Genomic DNA, 25,957 nt, shown 5'->3' with positions numbered 1-25,957 from the left:
ATTCTTGGGTGAGGACTAACAACAACAACAAAAATACAGTAGTAGTATAAACTAAATAAAAGAGACTAAGATATTTTTTAAAAATCGGACAGAATTTGAGTCAGATACTATGATTTTTAGTCTTAGATAGCAAAAATCCAGCCAATATAGGCATGGAACATTTGGGGACTTTGAAAATACAATTGCTGTTTCTCATTTATTTCTTTAAAAATGTTGTTTTATTCAGGTACATTAGGCATGGTAATAAACTAGATTAATGACTTTTGAAAATAACAAAATCATATGAAGTAGGAACAGTTTGTTGTTGTTGTTGTGTTCTGTGTAAAGGATGTATAGGAGTAAGATCTGTGGCAAATAGAATAACCAACATACTAATGTAGGGGTTGAAAATAATTTACAAAATTAATTTAATAAAATGTCTAGAACAGTAACTAACAATTATTACAAAACAATGAAGGTGTCTGTATTCATACTTAACACATTTAAGCCAAAGTTGAATTAATAGAAAAATAGTATGCAGTGAACTGATTGACATAACATACAATAAAAATTAATGTCCACAATGAAGACCTAAGTTATGACAACATCTCCATATGCTTTCTAAGTAACTTTTTACTTGAACTTCTCGGTTGTATTGAAGCAGCACATTGTAGCCTAATGTCAACTGGAATATCCAGAATGTTTCTTAAAGTGGAACACTACATTTCCCTACCACAGAAGATCAAATAATTTAATTTATCCTTTAGAACAAAGGCCCATGGTTACTAACTTTGAACTATAGTTTTTTGTTTTGTTTTTTTAATTACTAGTACTAACTGTGGTCCTTCAAGCTATCTACAGTTGATACTTGAATTGCCATGCTGTTTCTGAAAGGAACCATAGGTTTATCCTGAAAGTTTTACTGTAATTTTCCCCTAAAATTGACTCAATGTGGAAAAGTTTCATCATAAAAACATCTACTATTTATATATGTCAAGATTGATTCTACTACATCCTGTAGGACAAGCACAGATTTTTATATCAGACAAGCTGGGTTTCAACATCTGACTTCACACTGTGACCCTGGGAATGTTACGTACGCTCTGAGCCTCGGTTTCTGCACCACAAAGCGAGAACATCCCGCAGAGCTCACAGGGGCGCATCAGGGTGAGAGGAGCTGGTGCAGGTGCCCGGTTCCAGGCGAGGCAAGTGCCGAGCACTAGGGGTCAGTGTTGTTCTCTTTCCCATTCCTGATGAATTTGGGCTAATTAGAGATTAGTGAAAAAATATAGAAGTTACTGGAATAAATCAGCTCCACTAAAATCTCATTATATTGCAGGCAATAGTTACACATTTCCAAAGTAACATTCAGTAAGATCAAAAGATTGGTTTTAAAAATGTATTTACATATTATAATTCATATACAAGGAAAGAGTCTTCAGGGCAACAGTAACAAAACACAAATAAGCTATATCTGTGTGTATAGTTTAATTTTGTAAAAATGAAGAAAAATACCCAATTTTATTAAATGTTGAATGTTCATGGACAGCTAACAGAAACAAAGCTACTTCACAGAGCAATCAACAGCAACATAAAAAAATATCAAAATAGAGTTTCTCTGAAGAGCCACTTTTTAAATGGGTCAATAATAATGAGAAGTTCCCATTATTTGTCCATGAAACCTCCTAAGAAAGGTGCGACTCCAAACAGGATTCTAGTAGAACTTGGCACATAAATTTTAACTTTTGAAAACACCCACTACTTTTCACCTTCTTATAGCTTCACGCACTCAGACGAGCTCACATATACATACATTAATATTAAAAACACACATGGCTTTAAAGCAGAAAATCATTTTCTATAACAAAAACAGGTCAACTTATTTATACCCAATGTTCTGTCACAGAAATGGATTTTCCTTAGAGCTGCTAATTAACATACACTATTATGTTCAATATTTCAAAAGATGTGTTTCTAGAAGGATCTGTTTGATCATGTGCAAGAATTCTAAGGCATTATAAGTAGTTGTTCCACAGGACAAGTGCCGCCCTTGCAATGATATACTCTTGATACATTGAACAAGTCTTCAGTCTTCCATTGCCACCAGCCAGACATAGGGAGACATTCATAGTCTACAGGTGGTTGGCTCAAAGGTAAAAAACTTTGTTTAAAAAAAATGTTTATGGAATAGCACCATAGAAGGTCTTTCAGAAACAAATCCTTTTTCCAACATTGTATTTTTTTTTTTAAGTGAATCCCAGGAAGAAAAAAAGAGAGAGAGAGGGATCTTTCAATTCTTACAAGGCCTACTTCTGCTTCATTTCATTTTTTTAAATACATTAACCATGACAACATCAACAATAACAACTACAACAGATCAACAACAAAAGAAAGACAATAGCAGCAGTGGTAACTTGAGTATGAACTATCCAGACAGTCATTTCGAAGAATCCTGTTCACACTTGTTAGGAGTTTTCTCGTGAAGTACATAAGATCACAAGGCGTCTTGGATTTGGTGTGAAAAGGCAGCACTTTCGATGAAAGAACTGAGTCTACCGACCAACTGGGCACTTTCCAGCACTTAAATAAATGACGTCTAGAGTTTAATCGCAATGACAGAAACTACTGACATTTCCAACTTGTCAAAATATCAGTAAAATAAAGTGGTCTCAGGATGATCTGTGTTTCAAAGAGGTTAATCTGGCCTGCAAGTGAAAATAATGAAGCTGAAATATTCCAGTTTCCAAACACTGGACACACCTACACATAAAGTCCAAATCATTCTCTAAAGACTCCCATTTCACAACATCTTACATGGATCTGGTTTGCACTGTGTCCAAGATACAAAGCCAAAGCAATTATCCTAAGAAACAAGGAGAGGGTGTTCCAGTTTATGACCTGCAAGATTGTTTCATTTCTCCCAAATCTTGCAAAATTGTCAAAAAGCACACTCTGCAGGGCCACAGACCCTGAACTTAATTGAATTGGGAGGCGTCTGTGTCAAGCCATGAACAAAAGCATGTGGATTTGTCCTTGAAGCACGGGATGCCCTTCCACCAGCTGTATTTATACCGTCAAGCATGGAGCTCAATCCCGGTGATGCTGATCAGGGTTCGCTGGAAATGTCTCTTTCCGTGCAGAGATAATTCTGGTGATGCAGTTTTCTTCTGTTCAAATTCATTATATAAAATAGTTGAGCTAATATCTTCATTTAAAAAAAAAAACCCACTATGTCTTCTCTCCATTACGGATATCATTTTCTGAAGGAGCTTTTGGTATTAGTTATTATTTGGTATGCGTGGTATCTGGATATCTAATGCTTTTGTATCTTATATGGAATCCTTTCTTGTTGATTGTGTCATCGGTGTGAAAATGAATCAAAACTGCATCCGTAATTGAATAGATCTCTTCTGGTGGCTGAAGAAAGAACAAACAAACAAATAAGCAAGAGAATGAGTCACTTTTTTTTTAAATGTAATTCATGCTTGGGATTTTTTTTTTTTTTTTTTTGGTATAGAATTTAATCCTAAAATCTTGAAAAGTGGATATGAGCGATTTCTTCATTTTATAGATGAGAAAACTTAAGTTTCAGAGAAGCAAATGACATACTCAAGATCACACAGCTAGTCAGTGATGCAACTGGGCTTTGAACATAAAAGTTTGTTTCTAAGTTCTGGAACTTGGTGTTTTTTCCCCAAATTTTAAAGCCAAGTTCTTTTTTTTTTTTTTTTTTACAAATAAAGTGAGGTTTAGAGAGGGTAAAGAAACATTAAACTTGTTTCAGGAGCTACTCTGAGGCAGAGTCACTTCCAGAATCCAAACTGTCCATTCCTTCTTGTTTTAATCTAAGTGCTAAGAAGGTTTTTTGTTTCATTTCAGTTGCTACTTGGACAGGAGTTTAATAGCATTATTTAAGCATAGATATTAGGACTAATATCTTCAAAACAAACTATATATTCAGAAGACCATTTGATATTAATGCAGTGAATTCTGGAAAAGATGGCATTGAGAAAACCTTAAGTTTTTCTTTTGATTTCTCTTGGTGACACCCTCCGACCTGTGTCTGGCATTCTGTCCTGCGCACAGGTGACACCCTGTGGCTGAGCAACGTCAGGCCGAGCCTGCCCACCAGTGGTGGACCACGCCACTCCCACCCCGTGTATTTGCTGAAGAGAGAATGTAGTCTGGAAGGTGTGCATATTCTTCCATGCTTTAATTTAGGAAGCTGACACCACTGTCAGATGCGTGTGTTTAAGTATATTCCATTTACATTATTAAAAACGTCAATATTTAATGAGCTATAAAACCATGAATATAAAATTTAGAATGTGGACAATAACAACAAATTATAACTACTGAATTCATCTGTCTCATATTATAGTGCATCAAGCCATTAATATGATGTAGCTTTTTTTTTTTTTTGGTAAAAACACTGCTCTTTTGTATATGTTACAAATGTCAGCCATGAATCAATAGGGAATTTTTCTCAGGCTATGGTGTCCTGTTGGTGCCGTATTTACCCCTGATCCACAGAATCGACCAAGCCCCACTGCTGTTGAGTCGAGACCCCCGAAGAGCTCAACGTAGTCATAGCCACAGTCCGCCTCCTCTTCCACCTCAAACATCGGGAAGGATAACTCGAGCCGAGAGCCCCGTTCTGACACTAACAGCCATTCGCAGTCGACCTGTGCTGGGTAGTTGTTGTCCCCGAACTGAGCGTGTGAGTACAGGTCTCGGGGCTTCCACTCTGCTTTCAGTCGGCCACCGCACTCTGCCGGGGAGCAAAGGAAGCAAGTAAGTGCAATGAGCTTTAACAGGTCCAGTTCGATGTCAGTGGGGTTGAACCATCCTCTAACTTCTAAATTCATGTCTATCTGAAAGTGACAGAAGGCATTATTATTCAATTTTGTTGAAAATTTCAAGAAAATGGTGTAGTTGGGAAGTAGATGACTTAAAATATTTCAAAAAGTTCTTGTTTTCGTTTGTTTCAGTACACAATTACATGCTTGTGAATCAGCCCAATGATCCTAGGGAGCCTAAGAATCCTATGGGTTCCTGTGGATAGCTCAGAATAATAAATCTGGAATTGATTTTCCAACCATGAAAAAAAAGAGAGACTTTAGTCTACTGGACAAATTTTTAAAGGACGAACATTTGACTATTATATGCAGATGGTATTGTTTTTTTATATGCCCTGAGAGAAATTCCATGAGCAGAAAATAATAGGCATCATGAGGGCACTTATGAGTGCTTTTGAAATATGTTTAATATATTATTTAACACGGTCCCTCCCTTTAAAAGAAGATTTTTAAACAGAGTAAACACATTTCTTGCAAATATCCCCCTCTGTTTACCAAGTCAGAAAAATATAAACAGAGTAGTCCAATATGTCAGCAATACCATTTTTAAATGGCCTGTTTGAAAACACTTTGCAAGCTGCCAGAGCATCTTCTACAGAATTCTGGGAAGTGAAAAATGAAGTTCAATAAGAAAGGTGAAAAGAAGGGAAGAGAAGCCCAGGGGTGGCCTTCACTTTCATTTGGAAAGACAAGCTTGTTTATTTCCTGGTAAAATATTAAATTCCAGAAGAGGTCCTGTAATTTGACCTATCCATGCTTTTAGTGGGCATTCTAATTTAATTGAGCTAGATCAAAATAATTTCCTTTCTAAGGAGCATAATAATGTATCATTTGATGTTTAAATGGCATTGACAAATAGTGTGGTGATGGGTGCTATAGAAAAGTCCTACCAGACTATGCCATGTTTTAAAATAGTACTTTCCACATTTCTCCTTTTTATTCTGTATTATAGCTGTATCCTATGAGTAAATACACAGGATTTTTTTCTTTTTATCCTCACCCGAGAATATTTTTCCATTTTTTTTTTGTTCAGATAGAGTGGGAGGGAGAGAGAGGAAGAGAGAGAGAGAGAAACATCATTGTGAAAGGGACACATCGAGTGGCTGCCACCTGCACGACCAACCAGGGCCGGGGACAAACTGCAACCGAGGTATGTGCCCTTAGTGGGAATCGAACCCCGGTCTCTCTGGACCGCATGCCGATGCTCTAACCGCAGGGCCAAACTGACCAGGGCAGGATTATTTTTATTGGAAAGATTTATTTGCTACAACTAGTTTATTTAAAACTGTAACAATACCATTCACTACTTGATTAAAATAAATTTGGACATGCAAGAAAGCAAATCTACACAAGATTCTCCAAAGAAACCCACTCCCCATGGATTCGAACAGTATGGTTTGAGGAAAAGCAGCTATAAAGCTGCATTAAAGCATTATTCCCAATCACCTAGTTTCAGACTTCATAATGTTAGAAGCTTTTCTTCTTGATAAAATTAAAATTGTATATAGAAATATAAATTTAGGGAAGCAAATTAAAACACATACTTCAGGGCCCATTGATGATAGCCACATGTATTCTCTAGACAGCAGTAAATAACATGTAAGTGCTTTATAAAATGTAACAAAAAAAGTGGACAGATGTAGTATTGGATTGGCTATTTTGTTAGTAGAAACCGACTGATAATCAGAAGTTCAGAAACATCTGAAAATCAGTTTAACTTATCAGGCAAGAATTAACAGACAAGAATTTCTTCTATTTTTCTAAATATCCTCTTGAATTCCTAATTTTCCTTCATAAATTACAACACTTTACAGTGTGTGTCCAAAGCTTGTGGTAAATAAATATTTGATAAAAAACTACAGAATAAAAAAACTTGTTAAAAAGAAGCTTTGGGGAGAAATACATACTAGGCAGTACATAAGAATATGTCATAAAATATGGTCACTTGAAAGTAGCAATATAAAATAAATCTACCCAGAAAATTCCAAGAAAGGTGGTTAAGTGAAGGCAAAATTTATACATGAAGAAAAAAGAAGACCACATACAAAATTTTGACAAGAGCACATGAGAAAAAGCTGGGAAGCCAAGATTAATTCCAACTGCTATTTTTTGTGTTATGTGGCTGTCATTTAAGTTTTAGTCTCAGAATTCTCATTTCTGAGATGACAGTGCTAGATTAGATGATATCCCAGGCACATTTTGCTTAACAAAATGAGATTGAGGTTGTTCACGTGGGTATTTGAATGGATGTGAACCGCATAGGCAAATAAAGTAAGATTAATCAGTTAGATTTTTTTGGACAGAGGATTTGTTTAAAACTTACATAAGGAAGCATTCAATCTCTACCTATTGCTTCAAGTAACAGTGGTCCATTTTCATAATGATTTCCTTTCTAATCCAAAACGTGTACATTAGGAGAAAATAAACTACAGTATAAGTACATAAACTTTGGAGATAGAATTAGGATAAAATCCAGGCTTTGATATAATTTTAGAAATCTTGGAAAATTAAAAACTTCTGCAGATTTTCAATTTCTTCATCTGAAAAATAAAAATAATATCTACATCATATAGCTCTTTTGAGCATTCAATGTTTATAAAGTATATGTTTGTGTCTAAAATGGTGGGCACTAGACTTATGGGAGGTATCATTTTGTAAGTTATGTAAATGTCTAACCACTATGCTAGACACTTGAAATTAATATAATATTGAATATCAACTTTGATTAAAATTTTCAAAAAAAAAAAAAAGAATTAGATACTACCAGTGGATTCTTAATGGTAATATAAACACTGCACTCCACAAGCAGTTATCAGGCAAAGTACGGAGTCATGGTGTTATAGCTGTAAGAAACCTTATAATTATTATTTTACATATGAAGAAACTGAGATGCAAAGAAATGATCTTTGCCCAAGTTCCCGGATAGGTGATGGCAGGGTTGGACCAAATCCTGGAAGCAATGACACATGGAACATAATATAATCTTTACCTTCCATTCACAAAGAGTAAAAAGAGAAGTTTTCTCTACTAAAGAAAAATTTCATCACGTTAAAAGGGGGGATTTATACTTTGATAATTGAAAAATTCTATATCATCAGCTATTTTGAAAGTTTTGACAGCTGGTCTTCACACTGCATTCTTGGAACCAGTGACAGCCAGAATATTACACCTATACATGCCGTGAGCTCTGTAGTGCCAGAAAAATACTGACAGAGTAATGGGATTCCAATTTTTTCACCCCTTCAATACATGACAAGTTATTAGAAAAATATTTAAAAATACCCTGGCCTGTTTGGCTCAGTGGCAGAGGCAACCGATCCATGTCTCTCTCTCATCAATGTTTCTCTCTCTCTCTTTCCCTTCCACTCTATCTAAAAACAAATGAAAAAATATTCTTGGGTGAGGATTAACAACAACAACAACAACAAAATATTTAAAAGTAAAAGTCAAATGTATAGAAAATTTTTCATTAGTATGAAATTTATGGTCCATGAAAGATTTTCTCAAACTAAAATATTTATATTGACAATGAAAAATTATTAATTGGTATTATTTATGAGCCCAATTCCCGACAATATCCACGTTCTCACAGACTTCAGTGTAAATCTAATGCTCATAATAAAATATACTAGAGTGAAAAATGTTGGACAATAAAATAATTAAAATTTGAATTTCTAAAACAAAGGAAAACAAATGCCATCAACATGAAACTGTGACAAAAATTACTGCACTAAAATTGTTTCATGGACACCCGGCCAGTGTGGCTCAGTGGTTGAGCATCGAACCATGTACCAAGAGGTTGCTGGTTCGACTCCTGGTCAGCGCATATGCCCAGGTTGTGTGCCTGATCCCCAGTGGGGGGCGTGCAGGAGGCGGACAATCAATGTTCTCTCTCATCGATATTTCTCTCTCTCTCTCCCTCTCCCTTCCTCTTTCTCTAGAATCAATAAAGAAAAAAAAAATTATTTCATGGATGAATATGTAGACCAGCAATTTGAAAGTGATGAATATGTAGACCAGCAATTTGAAAATTGTGTGCCACAAGAATTTTTAAAACATGCAATACCTGACTACTTAATCAGGTGCACTTACTTTTCCCCCCTAGATTGTCAAACAAACAAAAAATTTACAACAGCCAATATAATAGCTGTCCCATGTGAATGAATCAAAATTATACCTATTTTTTTTTGTCAGATTGGAAAAAATATATTTTTGGTGTGCTGAAGAATTTTAGTAATTAGTGTATGTGTGTCATGAAATAAAAAAGATTGCAAATTGCTGATGCAGACTATTTTTATACTGTTTACACAAAGAGATTTCTCAGAAGTGTCTCAATAGTTTATATGTAAGTAATGCCACTAGATGTCACTATAAGCTAAATGACTGTAGTAAACATCAGCAATTAAAGGATTTTTTTTTTTTTTTTAAAAAGGACATTTCCTAGACATTTATGGAATATATTGTTAAATTGGCTCCATGTTATAAAAATGTTATCCTACACTTTTGCCTAAGATTATCCATATTTTTCTAAATTCTATTCTATTTCTTAAATATTTATAGAACAACTGTAATCTGTAAATCATTATTAGGGATTAGATTTATGGAACTACTATATTGCATGCCAAATAAAAGTGGAAACAGATAAGCTTTTGTAAAACAGAGAGATGAATCCCAAATTTGATTTTTAAAATGTATTCATATAAGAACTAACTGAACAGGTAGGGCTCAGAGAATACACAACTTTGAATACCAAGCTATAGATTTGTATCTGGTAAATCTAACATATAAATCCAACTGTTGTTACAGTTAATATGAAATTCATTATAAAAATATTTAGAAGTAGTTCTATTTGATCATATTGCATTTGAATATGAATCAGACCAAACTAGCGGGCTTCTTCCTAAATGTTCATCCACTACAAAGCTATTTAGGTCGGATGCTGTGGATTCTCCAGTATTTCCTACAGTAATCCAGTGGGATTTCTTCTGCTGTGCCTGGAGATTCATTTATGATACTTTTATGGGATCTACTGCATTCACAGGAAGAAAAATCCGGACTTTAGTAAGAACAGAGAAGCAGGGCCCTAATTTGCTGACCTGTAGAATGTGTGGCTTGAAATCCTTTTCTTTGAACAGATGCATCAGAAACAAACCGAACAAACATTTTATTTCCAGTAGCCACTAGGGGCTCTGGGATCTTGTTGCCACAGAGTCGTCCAAGGATTGGTGATTTTTCCGTTTCTCCATCAAATACTTCCAAGTGATCATAAGCACATTCTTGATGCTGCTCTATCTCAAACTCACTAAAAGCCTGTAGAGAGAGAGGGAGAGAGAGGCGAGAGAGGATTGAGAGAGATGGATGAGAGATGGAGAGAGAGAGAGGAGGAGGACCGCGAGGGAAGGAGGGTGAGAGGAGAGGGATAGAGAGGGAGAGATGCAGGACGGAGAGGCGTGCGGAGGGAGAGGATGAGGGAGAGAAGAGGAGAGAGAGGAGGGATGAGGGCGAGGGAAGAGGGAGAGATGGAGAGAGAGAGAGAGCGGAGAGGCGAGAGAGGATGCGAGGAGCAGAGAGGGGGGAGAGGGGAGCGGAGAGGCAGAGGGCAGAGAGGGAGAGGGACTGAAGAGGTAGAGGAGAGGGACGGAAGCATCCTCGATGAGGATGAGAAGAGAGAGAGCGAGAGAGAGAGAGATGAGATGAGGAGAGAAGGGGAAGGAAGGAAGGACAGGAAGGCAAGGAGAGGAAGGAAGGAAGGAAGGAAGAAGGAAGGAAAGGAAGAGAGGAAGAGAGGGAGGAAGGAAGGAAGGGAGGAAGGAAGGAAGGGGAGGGGAGGGGAGGGGAAGGGAAGGAGGGAGGGAAGGAAAAGGAAGGAAGGAAGGAAGGAAGAAAAGAGAAAGAAAGAAGGAAAGAAAGCAAGAAAGGAAAGAAAGCAAGAAAGAAAGCAAGAAAGAAAGCAAGAAAGAAAGAAAGAAAGAAAGAAAGAAAGAAAGAAAGAAAGAAAGAAAGAAAGAAAGAAAGAAAGAGTTACTTATCATTGAAAGTGGGTTCTGGTTTTTGAAGCAGAAATCAGATCAATTAAATATGTTCAGGCCATGCAAATGATTTAATACATATAACACATTATTGAAAGAGCTGTAAAATGAATAGAATGTAAAAGCTCTAGGAAAACAAAATGAGGAGAAAATGTAATAACTCCATGTGAAATTCTGCTATTTGACTATTATAACTAATTGTACTATTGCAATAAAATCTACACCAGTATTAGACAAATTGGAATAACACAATAATATTTTATTCTAAATTTAATTCTGAATTTTTTATGAATGCAACAAAAATTTTAAACTATTATATTAAAAATTAATTCCTTCTGGTTTTGTTGCTCTACTTTAGGCACCAAAACTAAAAAAAAAAAAAAAAAAATCTGTAAAGTAATTATTATATTTTGACAAAGATTAAATGCAGTAAAGCTTAATATAATAACTGAAACAAAGGGATTTTTCAGTGTATATTTATTTAGATTTTATAACCCACATTATTAGAAAAAACCAAGGTGACTTTAGGCAAGATTTTTAAAATTTACTTTTCAGAAAGATGGTATACTTATTTTAATATTTGGAGTCCTTCAAAGTTTATTATGGGCTCCTCTTTAAAAATCATTCTTATTTACTTGTGTAGTAATTTTTATGTGCAGGTCTTCACAAATTCTTAAAATAAAAAATCATAATTGAGATGGACTGAAAATACAGTCCAAACTATTAATAATTCCAGGTTATTTGCAATGACCAGTCCAGGCTTTTTCCTTTCCCCAGAAAAACCACCATACATTCAAACAAATAAGCCATCACTACTATAGAGCAAAGCTAAAATAATAATAATAATAAATAAAATATAATAGACAAGAAAGGAAACCCGAGGGAAGATAAAATATACTTGAAAATTCATGAATTTTGCTATAATCCCTGTAGCATAAAATATTTGCACATAAACTTTTTACATATATGTTTTCTTCAATGCAATTGTGTGAAGCAATCACAATTCTCAGTTTAATTGACATACATTTTGTAATTTTCAAAGAAAAAGTGATTAAGAAGAGTTCTCCCTCGGTGCTGGCCACAGTTATCTATTACATACCACGCCTCTGTCTACTATCACTTCTGACTTTGAGGGAGTAAGAGAATAAATGAAAGAAGCAATTTATATTAATTAGGGTGTAGGAGAGAGAAATGGAAAGTGAGAAATAAAATAAAAGAAATAGGGCTAGTTTTTTGTGTCTCATTCCACTGAACTCTAATTTATAAAATGTATAAATTAAAATGTTAGAACAAATAAGCATTAGAGAATCATTATCTGTTATAATCATTATGGGTAAAAAGGAACATTCACTGAATTTGACCAAAGACACTGGATAGTGCAAAAAAAGACTATAACACAAAGAATTGCACTGGAAAAAAACAAACAAACAAAAAATGTTGCAGGAAAATATAGTGAGCAGAGTTTAATTATCCTGAAACACAATATTCCAAGTAGGTGGTAACTGAAGAAGTTTGTCATTTATTATTCTTTATAATTCTTTGGCATAGAGTGGATAGAGTCAACATGGAATATAGAAGAACCTAAATGGATGGTTGGCTGAATGTCTAGACAAGTCTATCTATTCATTTGCCTGACCACCTATCCCATGTTTATGGCTAAACCCATCAGTGGAAAGGCTTTGGAAGAGAGAGGCAGACCAAAACGGCTGATTTTCTGCCTCTCATAAGATGGTACCCAGTCAGCTTCTTTTAGCCTGTGTACACATCTACAGTCTTAATGTCAGTTTGTAACTGTTAAAAAACCAAAAAGAGAAAATTGGCTTAACTGCACCCAGATAAATTTATTAAATATGATATCAAGCTTCTGAATTATAAGATCAATATTATTTCAAGAGGAAAATAATAGTATCTGAAAATCATGCTAAGTAATTGTTTTGGAATGTGATTCAGAATAATTCATCTGTACATATAAAGAACAGAGAAACATACTGTACAGAAGAGAACACTGTAAGAGTTGGGGTTAATGGCATACTAAAGCATATACTCTAGGCAAAAGTTAAACATGGAATCAGAAATTACAGACCACATATGTTCAGTCCATTGGTTGGTCCATTGAAAACGAAGTGAATGAGATAACTAAGTGACTACTTCACTCCCTAATGAAACGCAGGACATCTGGAGTAAATCCTAACATCTGTTTTACAGAACAGAGCAACACTGCACAAAGTGGCATTGAGTGGGGGGTTGGGGGGCTGGGGGGCATACTGACACCTGGTCTGGGGCCAACTGGCTCCAGCTTTCTATCAAATTACTAATGGAATCAGACTGACTCTATAAGAATCAAATTAGGCCAAGGTTGTATAGCTGACATATTTTCAAGCAATGCAAACAACTCTCATTCATTAAGGTATTAATGAATTTTCCTCTTGGAATTGGTAGCAGCTTGTTAGGTCAATTGAAAAGATTGGGTGGTCCTTTCCCAGCAGTTGGTCTAACCCAAATGCTCCCGCCCCAAAGCACAAGCGTGACTAACTCACATGCTGGGATCTCATAAATCTGGCCCTTAATATCACTGAGACATCCACATAGTGGGACCTCCATGCATAGTAACTTTGCCTCAATACTAAATATTTCCAGGCCACAGAAAAGTATTATGGGAGCCCATGGGAAATTAGAAATCTTTAAAAATACTTTTTCAAGTTTCCAAAGATAAAGTGAGATACACAATTTATTACTTTATACTGTGACACACGCTGTGTCATGAATCTCTAAGCCAGGTCGAATGTGAACATTTCCAGCCACCAGGACCCGATGCTACAGCCGTGCCCCACAAAGACACTGAGATACCCCAGACGTCCTTCAACTTTGCAGCGAGGACAGGGCAGCTGGCAAAGCTGATGTACGGAGCTGCAAGGGACTGATTTCTGCTGGGACACTACCTTCTTTGGGCGGATTTTTAAGTATTTTTTTAAGCATTTACTCTAATACTTTACAGACATGTTGGTATTCGAACTTAAACCTTACTCATTGCATTATTATAGTCCTATGATTTTAAGCTCACTAATCTAGGTTTTAGAAAGACCAAGAGTGAAGAACTGTGAGCTCTAGTCAGGAATCTTCATGTATTTCTCACAAGACAAACGAAGAGATTAAGGAGACCCTTCAAAAGAAATAAAACTGAACTCTCATTTTAGGCTGTGGAAAGAATAACTGTGTGTTTCTGGAACACTGCAGCAAACCTAATCTACCTCGCTGGCCACCAGCCAGGCCCCTCATCTGAACATCTGTGGAGGTGCCTTACTGAAAACACAGCACTGGCTAAAGCATAAGACCACTCAGAGTCTCTACATATATTCACAAAGGACAAGATAGTAAAATGATAGTGCCTAATGCGGAAATAAAATTTAGCCAGGGTGACCATTTGAGAGAATTCAAGAGACTGATGCAAGTTGTGCAGCTGTGAAATAAGGTTCAGAGTTTCCTAGTCGAAGTCATCGTTTGCCTTTTCTTGTCTTGGGTGAGAAGTCATTCGGTTTCCCACAAGGTATTGGAAGCATTAGAGGCCACTGGAAAAAATCGCACAGTGGAATACAAACCCGTCTTCTAATAAAAAGGTCTTTCTTTTGTTTTTCCATGAGTCCTCTATAACTGCGATCAAATATACCTTTTATGGATTTATGGTAGAGAATTACATAACACTGGTGGGTGTTTTTGTTTTCTAAAAATGTCCCATGTATGAAGCTATAAATTACAACTATGTAACTTAGCAAAACTAGTCCAGTGGTTCTCAACCTTCCTAATGCTGCGACCCTATAATACAGTTCCTCATGTTGTGGTGACCCTCAACCATAAAATTATTTTCGTTGCTACATCATAACTAATTTTGCTACTGTTATGTCTTCGGCGACCTCTGTGAAAGGGTCGTTCGGCCCCCAAAGGGGTCGTGACCCACAGGTTGAGAACCGCTGCTCTAGGCTATGATACATCAAATGAAAATGACGTAAGTACATTAACCTATTGCTGTATGCTCCTTTGTCTGGAATTTTGGTTCAGTTTTGTTTTGTTTTTAATGAAGAGTAATTCAAAATAATGAAGCGGTCCCCCAAATTTAATGATCAGTTTAGTCTCTTAAAACAAAACAGGGTGAAGCCAGAAATAATAGATCTTTATTCTTACTCATTCAGAACTTTATCCTTTTTTTAGTAAGAAGAGTTTTCCAAGTATCTCTCAACTAACAATTTCTTTTACTTTGTAGCTATTATCATGCAGTATGTCATGATTAAACACACACCTACACACACACGAAATCAAGGCAAAGGTACTAGCTTCCTATTGTTGCAGTAGCAAAGGACCACAAATATAGTGGTTTAAAACAACACAAATGTATTGTCCTAGGGCTGTAGAGGTCAGTAGTCTATAAAAATGGATGGGCAGCCTGTGTTACTTCTAGAGGTCCTAGGTGAGGATCTGTCTCCTTGTATTTTTCCAGCTTTGAAAGGCGGCCCTTACTCCTTGGCTCATGTCCACTGCCCCATAATCAAAACTGAGAGTATAATATCATCTCTCCTCTTTGACCTCCTGCCCCCCTCTCGGAAGGACCCTTGTGATTCCATAGAGCTCATCCAGATATTCCAGCATAATCTCTCCATTTCAAGATCCTTAATTAAACCACAGTTTCTTTTGCCATGTAAGGTAACATATACACAGATTCTGGGGATGAGGATCCCCAGAATATATTTGGGGGCTTGGAGAGAATGATTCTACTTACCATAGAAAGTAAATACAAATATTTTCACTCTGTACTTTTTAGGAACATGAGCACAAACACTTAAGACACCATGCATGATTTCAGACTGTTTTACTCCCGACCTTCTTAGCTTGAGTCAATAAACTAAATCTCATAGGGCAAATATGGTCTGTGGCCTGTTTTTGTAATTAAATTTTTATTAGAACACAACCATGTCCATTCATTTGTGAATTGACTATGGCTGCTTTCACAACAGAACAGCAGAATTTTTAAAACTGTTGCAACACAATCAACACAGTCTACAAAGTCTATAATATTTACTATCCAACCCTTTGAAGAAAAAGTTTTCTGACAAGTAATCATTAGCTACATTTTTAATTGTTAGAATTTAATTTCAAATTCATAAGGCTACATAAAAAGTTGATCATGGTTGACTTATGTAATAACATGGTATAAAATTTTAATTATTAATCATTATTATAATTATGATCAGTCTTTGGATATCAAACATCAAGCTTCATTGTCATTTAGTAAAGCACTATGCCAAATATTTTCTATACAAGTTCATTTAACACACATGAAATTCAGTAGTATTAGCTCCAATTTGCGGATAAAACAATCAAGGCTTTAATGGTTAAGTATCTTCCCAAGGTAACACAGCTAGTAAGAAGTGCTACGTTTAGACTAAGTCTCCTCAAGTTCCAAATATATGGTCCTAATCCCTCCAGTTTCTCGTGTGTATTTGTTTTAGTCAATCATTGTAAGTTTGTCTTATTAACATGATTGTTTTCTATTTAAATTATTATATATGTGCACATGCACAGTAATTATGGATCTCTTTCTTCTCAATGCAGAATTATCAAAAATAGATTAAATGTAGAGACAGAATGCCTGCGCTTGAAGGTATTTATAGGCCTACTAGCTTTATAAACGGGACAAATCACCTAAACTGCCTGGGACTGATCCTGATTCCTGGAGTGATATTTAGAGTCATGTTTTATTTTTATTTTTATTTTTTCTTTTTGTTCAGATAGAGTAGGAGGGAGAGAGAGAGAGAGAAACATCGATGTGAAAGGGACACATCGAGTGGCTGCCACCCGCACGACCAACCAGGGCCGGGGACAAACTGCAACCAAGGTACATGCCCTTAGCGGGAACCGAACCCGGGTCTCTCGGGACCGCAGGCTGATGCTCTAACCGCTGAGCCAAACCGGCCAGGGCTAGAGTCATGTTTCAGATAAACAGGATTAATGGGGAAAAATAGTTGAATCAACATTATCTATTATTTAGAAACTTGGAGTGGCAAAAGTGAGTGTTTGAACAAATCTTCCAGGTAATTCTGATATATGCCAATATTTGAGAAAACCTGGCTTAGACTGTAACTACTTCTACTAAGGTCACAAAGGAAAATACTTAAAACAAAGACCTGTATTTACATTAAAGCTCTCCTTTTCCTTCAGAAAATTATCTTCTTAGGATCATGACAAGTATGACCATTGTTGAACAGATGTGCTTTATGTCCTCAAGAAAATATTTGCATGCAAAATAAAACCTGTAATTTATAAAAGAACAGACTTCAAGTTGAAAGAGATGTTCAATAAGCTGGAAAACATACAATTGAGAATGAATAAAGTATTGCCAAATTGAGGTATGTCAGGAGTTCTATTGCCCCTTGGATACAGAAAGCTGGAAATAGTGTTGCTTTTACTCTAATATAAAAAACCCATGTAAACTTAAAAAAAAAAAAAATCAAACTTTGCTGAACACATCCAAGAACTGAAATCACCAGTCAACCAAGTAGTATCAAATCCACTGCATCTCAGGCTCCTCCCGGGGGAGATGAGAAATAAGCACCTGCTCACATTGGCAGACTACAGAAAGAAGGAAGAGATGTTGGGTGCTATGTAATCAGGTAAGAAGCATTCAGCTATAATTTTTATTTACTTATTTATTTATTTAGTTAGTTATTTTTAAATATGTTTTTATTGAGTTTTTGAGAGAGAGAGAGAGAGAGAGCGCTAGAAACATTTATGTGAGAGAGAAACATCAATTGGCTGCCTCCTACACGTGCCCTACTGGGGACTGAGCCCATACCCTGGGCATGTGCCATGACCAGAAATTGAACTAGGATCCCTTAGTCCGTGAGACGATGCTCAATCCACTGAGCCACACCAGCTGGGCTCAGCTATAATTTTTAATGGCTTGGTAAACATCACATGTGAACAGGGGTAAGAGTATAAAACCCCTAGGAGCTCCAGACATAGGGAGTCCGCACCCACTCACAGGCTCTTCTCCATGACCTCAATCTCCTGTTCATGAGAAACACTGTGGGCAGAGCAGGAGATGGCCAAGCGCTTTCCTTGGGGTTACAGGCTTGGAAAAGGGAACATGCTGGGAGAAAAGCATGAAGCCCTGTTGCAACTCTCTTCTGGGAAACAAAGCCCGAAGCCTCTGGGGGTAGAGCAGAAAACGCTATCACTACCAGGGCAAAGGTATAGACGTCGTGCTGCCAAGGGAAAGGTTTTAAAAAAACAAAACATAAAATACTTCTGCTCCTGGGGAAGTCCTGAGACAGGTTCCAACACCAATAATATTTGAGGTCTGCTATGACTGCATGAGGGCAAAGAAACTCTCCCATGGAAGACCAACTAGAGCTAAAAGGTGGAGTTTGGTTGTCAGGGAGACAAAAACAGGACCACTGGGAAAGATAAACCCTAGTACCTAAACCACAGAGCCTATCTAAAGAGGAGGATGTGCTAAGACAATAGAGAACCCCTTGCCCTCACCACCGGAGTAGGAAGCACCAAGTAATGAGCAACTGCAGTCTACCACTGGAGAAGAAACAAGTATGGAGAGGGACACGGTTCATGGTGGATATCAATGGGGAAGCAAAAGATGTAGGCCAAACATTGATAAAATGCCTCTTAAATCTTAGCTTCCCATCTAAGAAAAAGGAATTTGAAGCCAATGGTACATTGAAGATATCACAGAAACAAGAAAAGCCAAACTCAGCTTAATTACTGACTAAATTCTTTCAACAACACCTTCTCCCATATACACACATACACTAATAGCCTAACAGAAAAGATGCATCTATTTCCAGATGTAAAGTCTCTACTATTATTATACACATAATGTATGGCATTTAATTTAAAAAAGTAATGACACTAAGAAAGGCAAAACAAACAAAAAAACCAAGAACATCACAGTGTTAAGAGATAAAAGAACAGACTCAAACATGACCCCTATGTTTAAACTATCAAACAGAATTTAAAATAACTATAATTAATTTGCTAAAGATTCTAATGAAAATGCAGGCAACATGCAAAAATAGATGGGAAATTTCAGCATTCAGACTGTTATTTGACATGAATTGCCTTTCCCTCAATTCATATGTCAATGTCCTAAACTCCAACGTGCCTGCACTTACAGGGAGGTCCTTTAGGACGGTAATTAAGGTTAAACGAGGTCCTAAGGATGAAGCCCTAATCCCATTAGTGTCCTTATAAGAAGGTGAAGAAGCACCAGAGCAGTACTTCTCTGTTCATGCAAAAAAGAGAAGAGGTCATGTGAAGACAGAGCAATGAAGCATCATCAAAAGCCAGGAAAACAGGCCTCCCTGGATGCCAACACTGACAGCACCTGATCTTGAACTTCAAGGTTCCAAAACTGTGAGAAAATCAAATTTTGGTGTTTTAGACACTCTATGGTATTTTCATGGCAGCCTGAGCTGACTAATACACATAAGAACTATAATAATGGATCAAATGGAAATGTTAGAGATAGAAAACATAAGAGAGATAAAGAACATCTTTAAAAAGCTTATCAGTAGACTTAAGACAGCCAAAGAAACAATTATGGAACTTGAAGATAGGCTCATATAAATTACTAAAACTTAAGACTCAAAAAAGAATGACTAAAAATAACAGAGCATCAAAGAGTTATGGGCTAAAATGAAACAACATAGTTTATGTGTAATTGAAGTCCAAGAAGGTGAAGAAAGACAATAATGCAGAGAATTTTGTGGAAAATAAATGGTTGAAATTTTTCAAAAATTCATGACAGATACCACAGTACAGATGCAAGAAATTCATAGAAATCTGAGAATAAATTACTACACATAAAACACACACACACACACACACACACACACACTCCTAGATACATTGAATTCAAACTGCTGATTAAAAAAAAAAAAGTTGAGTTGTAGCCATAGGATAAAGGAATCATTACTTTCACAGGAATAAAATTGAGATTTACAACAGACTTATTAGAAACAATGAAAGTCAGAAAATAATGTGCAGACAGGAAAATAAAGTGCAGACAGGAAAATAAAATTGTCATCCTAGAATTCTATACCCAGTGAAAATGTCTTTAAATAGTGACACTACACAGACATACTTTACTCAACATATAAAAGGAAATTCTTTAGAAGACTTTGATATCAAATACCAGACAAAATTTGGATCTACACACAAAAAAGTATTTTGAAATATCCATGTTCTCAACCCCCTTTGCTAACTGCTCTGCTGAAAAGAACGCAGCCTCTACATCTCAGCCCAGAGCTTTCAGAGAGTGAGCCTCTCGGTCAGGACCTTGGACAGGACTGGAAAGCAACCATGTTTCACAGTGCTGTCACCTTAGCATCTAGCATCCTTCCAAAGACTGGCTGAAATGAATGGATGTCTGTTTGGAAAGTCACCTACCAATATTTTAGCAATATTTTGACTGCAGGGAGCTCCATAATAGGAATATAAATATATTGGTGGCTGTCTCTAATTTTATTATTATAATGCTACAGAAAATGACAACCTCTTTATTGGCCAAAACTAAAGTCACTAAAGGAAAGGGTTAAAACAATTTTTAAATTAACATTATTGCTAGACTGGTCCAGTCCCAATCTCAACGCAATATCTTGTCCGTTGTTATGGAGACTGCTAGGCTATCCTGAGCCTTGCTAGCTGTCATTTTCTCATGCTTTTGACAGCAGCATATTGAGGTAATTGTTAAAATTTCTATATTCCTATGATTTGATTTTTAAAATTATTCTCTCCAAGTATTCTGTAACCTATAATGAAATTAAATATATACGATCAGATGACCAGACAGAATGTGAGGCTCAAAGAATACAGGAAAAAGGACAAACACAAATTTATATTTGAATTTGGGAGAAGTCTAGAATATCAGTATTCATCTAGAGAGGGCAACTGTAGTATGCAAAAATAATATTTCACAAACTGCAAAACAAAATTAGTTTTATTATAGAAAATACATATGCTCTGTCTATGAGGCATATAGAAATGACACAGTCAATAGAATTTACTATGCTGTGTTTAAGTGAATACCTATTTTAATGCTGTCTTGCTCAATTTCTAATTTTTTTAAGCCTTTTTAGCTTTCTCCATTTGGAAACATCATGTTTAATAATACATTATGAAGTAGAGCTTACTGCTTTGCAGTAACGTTGGTAATACCTTTTAAAGCATCCAGGATAAGGTCACTATGTGAGAAGCTCATGGCTACCATTACTATCGCCTTGATCTAAAAAATCAGGGATTTTTTTTAGTGTCAGCAGGAAAGCATAAGAAGGAAAATCTTTTCTATCTGCCTACTAACTCAATTCAATTAAATAAACATTCATTTTACTTTCACGTGCTAGCCATGGAAGACATGGGCAGTCAGCTTAATAAAAGAAGGATGATGTGCTCACTTACTAATTTGACTCGATGGCCCGGAGTGGCACTGATTTCCCATGTGCATTCCTTCCTGCTTGGGTACTTGTCTGGCCAGTTGGGGCTGGTGATGAAGCCACTTGGACTGTGGATCTTCTGTTCACATTCAGCTGTGCCAATAATGATAATATCAATCAGTGCAGAAATCTAGCCCAGTATTGGATCAACAAGAAAGCAGCCTGTTTACCCACTATCTTACTGAAAGATTTTTCTGAATACTAACTAATCATCACTCCAGTCTCTGTTATAATATTCATCTGCTTTGGCACACATGTTGCTGAGCTTAATCAGGCAATGTTTATTTTCTTGCTTTCATGAAATTAAGTGTTTACGATGAATTTTATACATACCTAACAGAAAATAAATGATTTTAAACTGCTGGATCTGTAAGTTCAGACTTTAACAGAGCAACATATATTGACAATCAAGGACAGCAACACCTGGTATGTGCAAAATATTTAATGCAATGCTACAAATAAAAATCAATGGATTATGCTATTTTAATTCATTGTTTTCTATTAACAGAAACATCATTTATAGCTAATTAACATCATGAAGGCACTTTATGAATTATGTATTTATATTTTCTCTCTCCTTTAGTTAAAATGTACATTTGAATACTGAAACTAACATTTTGGCTGCTAAAGTAAATCAACTCCAATTTCATCAAAGTATAATGAAGCAATAAGGGGGGAGGAGGGGGATAAGTGAGCAGTTACTAGCCAGGGTGATAGCTTCTAAACTAATCCAAGAATATTCAATTAAGATGAAATTTCTTTTAGGTTTTTCACAATTGAAATAACTTCATCTTAAAGGCATCCATGTGTTAATATTAAATTTCAAAAGCACTTAATATCCTCAGGCTCCGTTCATTCTGTATAATTTATGAAGCAGCACCTTACACGTCCTGATTTAGACTGCGGATTGTTTGTTATGTATTGTGTATCCCATTCTGAAGTACAATAAATTCCCTGAAATTTTCCAAGAAACCTCTTTGGGGAAATCCTTTACTAAATGGACAAAGCACCTGCTCCACAGCAGGGCTGCACAATAAAGGCAGGATGCCAACAGGAACGTGTTGTTGTCACAGTCCTTACCACTGGACCTTGATCTGAACAGTGCGGGGGTCCATAGGGAGGTTTGGATTTGCGAGGAATACAGCAAGGAGGTGAAATTCAGCTCCTTTCTGACAACATAGGATCATGTAACAACAAAATAGCCTTAAAGTCTGGATCCTGTCTTGACCAGGGTATTCTAAATTCCATGCTCCCTGTCTTTGCTTTGCCATATGAAATGTGGAGTCTCCGGAATCTGGCAAAGACTTTCCAAGACAAAGCCAAGAGGCTCGCTGATGAACTGTGGACTCTGCCCACGTGATAGCAGAGGTAAAAGGAAATCTGACCCCTTTCCTGGCAATAAAAATGAACTTCATTGGGGTACCAGGATATAGTTCTAGCTAAAAGAAAGTTTCCTATACAAGTCTTTCTTGAAAATACTTACTGTAATGACCAGAGATCTAAGATATCTGCATTTATTTGCTGCCTGTGAGCCCGAGGCCGCATGCATACTCTGCAAGAGCTGCCTCTTTTTTGCTCTGAATTACCTTCCGTATCCGCAAAATAATTTGGCCTGTTTCCCAGCCTAATGATTTCATAGAATACTTGACCAAGTTACAAACATCAGAATCCCCATGGGTCTAGACTCACAGATGAAAGTGAAAAGAGACCAAAATCCTACTTGCACATGATTCTGGGCAATGTCAGTAGCTCTATAAAAACCAGAAAAAAAAACACCCTGACCCATGACCAAATATGTTTAAAATGCATCTTTATTGTTGAAAGTATTACAGATTTCCCCCCTTTTTTCCCCATTAACCCCCTCCCCTCCTCCTTGCTTATGACCATATTCGAATGGAACTAAATAGAACAAAGCCCAATTCAGATACTATTCGAGTGTGCATGCAAACATTTGCTGTCTAGCCGTGCTTCTAGTCAGGTACTAACAAATCTACGTGTGCTAATGACACAGATTACAAAATCTGCCTCAGCCATTCTTTCAAAACAGGCATAAATCCAAGTTAAGTAGAAAATTCAGGAGCAGACCCTCAAAGGAAGAAATAAAAACTGAGTAACTATTTCTTTTGCCCATCCAGCTCACACTGGCAACTGTCGTTTTTCTAAAATCTTGAACTATTGTAAAGCCTGGGGGCCCAAAAGCCAAAAACTGGTAGGCTCCTGTTATGTTACTAGTGTGTTTAATTTTGTTTTTCTAAAACCAAGACTTAAAACTTTAAAAGGCAGAGTAGCTACCATTTTCAAATGCCTCTCCTCTGGTAGGCATTTGAGTTTGCCTCTCCTGGTATTTAAAGTGGCATCACTCGTAGAGCACATATATGCGATATTTGGGGGAGGGAAACTAAACCAAATGCAAAGACTTCAGCAGAAATTCCGCTTAAATATAAAGACTATTATAAGGTCTGTCCCACGAAGACCTGGGGATAAAGTGGTGCTTTTCTGGCTGCCAGATACCATCACAGCAGCATCTATGTCTGTGGTATGAAGTTATTCTAATGCCATGTGTGGAGTGCAGACTCTTGGGAATATGCAGTTTCCAATAGTTTGCCTTGGGTCTTTGCGCACCGCACTTGGTTTTGTTTTTTTTTGACATTTGAACACTCAAAAGTAACATCACTCATGATACGATTGACTCTACCTGGAAGCAGTGTTTTACCCAAATGGCATGAACTTCTAGCTGCTGCCAGGAAAAGCGCATGCCCGCCATACCTTCCTTGCAGCCGTGTTTGTTCTCGTGCAGCACAAACCCGTTGCGGCACTGACACACGTAGCTTCCCATCGTGTTGACGCACTCGTGTTGACACCCGCCGTTGTCCTTCGAGCATTCGTCTTTGTCTAGCAAAGAGATCACCCCGTAGTTTAGTGAGCAGCTTTGACAACAAAGAATACCAAGGGAGAATCATTTAGTTGTGGTGAACACTGGCAAAGGGCAAACTAAGCCACTGCTTCCCGTTCCCAACATAAAACACAAAAACAACAAAAAAATCTAGTGTCTGAGTTCTACCCAGTCCTTGTTTAGCTTGGCGCCTTGTGCCATGAATTGCGTTTCCCAGGTCATTTGAGCCAGGATGAGAACTTGTCATCTTCTTTTACCACAGGAGTAGAAGTTTTGAGTAGGAGGCAGAGAAAGACCAGGTCTTTTAGCAATTAATCCTGAATACTTATTGCCGATAAAAAATAAATAAATGCCAAATTGTGAGTAGCTTGAATATGGTATTAAAGTAGAGGGAAATCCTTTAATATAATAACCATGGTGTTTAGACAGAAGCTAAACAAGTTTCCACGACTGGTGTAAAAAATCAGTTAGTGTAACTACTCTAGCTGATTTTCATTTACTTTGCAGTTAGGCTAAGCATTGATAAATCTGGACATTTCGTAATACTGCAAGACAGAAAAAGGTATCAGTAAACTATCCTAAAGAAGAAAGCTATTTATATGTTTTTTAAAAATCTACTCCAGCAGAGTAATTCCCTAAAAGGGCTTTTATTGGGCTAGAAGCAAAGGTTAGAATAGGACATATGAGCTCTACGAAATAGCCAACAAAGGCACTACAGGAACAAAAACCAAATTAGAGTAGCAGGCAGTCAATCCAGTGAGAGGCATTGTCAGCCATATATGTCCCTCAGCTCTCATTTCATGGCCGGCTGTCCATCAGGGTCAGAACTGGCAGAGTGCTCGTGACACACATGTATGACGACATGTCACTCAGACTGTCATCACTCCCACAGCACAGAGAACAAAAGGGACCATGACAGTCATCAGAGGTTAGGCTGAATTCACAATTTACACTGTCAACTAATTTTTTCGAAGGGAATTTGTGAGCGCATGGTGGTGCACAAATAGCAAAGCCTGTATTTACCTTTTATCAAATCAATATTCACTCTATGATGATGGGTTTAGGAAAGACATTTTTATCAAAGTATCTGAGAGTAACTTTTAAGGATACATCTATTTTTCTCCTTTTGGAGACTGATTACATGGTATAGTATAGACATGATCCTGGGATATATTCATGCATTGGAAATATCAAAATATTCCAAATACATACAGGCAGTCCCAAAATTCTAAAGAACATATCAGGACCAATATATCTGTGATTTATGTGTTCTCTACATATCCTTAATAATTTCTTACACTTTTAATACGTACTATGGAGACAAAAAAACAACAACATAGAATAAAGATAATTATCTAACATCAAACACCAAAATGTATAGAAATTAGACATTAGTAGAAAATTAGCCTTGTAAAATTTTAGAGAAAGTTATAATAATTTGGAATCCCTGTTCCCTTATTTGCATCAACAACGAAAATTACAGTTTGAGTTATTAATGATTTATGCAGAAAGGGGAATAGTAAACCATACTTCCTACCACCGCTGTGGCAGCTACCTATATATTCTAATTCAGACAGGCAAGCAGTAAGTGATCTAAATTTATTATTTTAATGCACCTTTCTAAAGGCTCTTAAGATGCTTCATAAAACCCTCTCTCATGAGTGGATATAGAAATACACTTCTTTGGTAAATGGAAAGAGC

At 36.7% G+C, this 25,957-nt stretch overlaps 1 protein-coding gene across 2 annotated transcripts in view; it reads right to left on the bottom strand.

The window, feature by feature from the left end:
* Positions 1-2,119: 2,119 nt before the first annotated feature.
* Positions 2,120-25,957, bottom strand: part of TLL1 (tolloid like 1) — a 174,475-nt gene continuing 150,637 nt past the window's right edge. The window contains exons 17-21 of one of the 2 annotated variants that reach the window (XM_036240611.1): positions 24,130-24,255; positions 21,329-21,456; positions 9,935-10,148; positions 4,500-4,750; positions 2,120-3,396 (exon numbers count right to left, since the gene is read on the bottom strand). In XM_036240611.1, the coding sequence (XP_036096504.1) occupies positions 3,265-3,396; positions 4,500-4,750; positions 9,935-10,148; positions 21,329-21,456; positions 24,130-24,255 (851 nt within the window). In that variant the 3' untranslated portion in view covers positions 2,120-3,264. The remainder of the gene's footprint in view (positions 3,397-4,499; positions 4,751-9,934; positions 10,149-21,328; positions 21,457-24,129; positions 24,256-25,957) is intronic. The other variant, XM_036240610.1, reaches the window with a different exon arrangement.

The sequence above is a fragment of the Molossus molossus genome, unplaced genomic scaffold (genome assembly GCF_014108415.1).
Source record: "Molossus molossus isolate mMolMol1 unplaced genomic scaffold, mMolMol1.p scaffold_m16_p_4, whole genome shotgun sequence".
NCBI lineage: Eukaryota > Metazoa > Chordata > Mammalia > Chiroptera > Molossidae > Molossus > Molossus molossus.
Note: the sequence above shows the minus strand (reverse complement) of the source record. Positions and strands in the feature narration are given on the sequence as shown.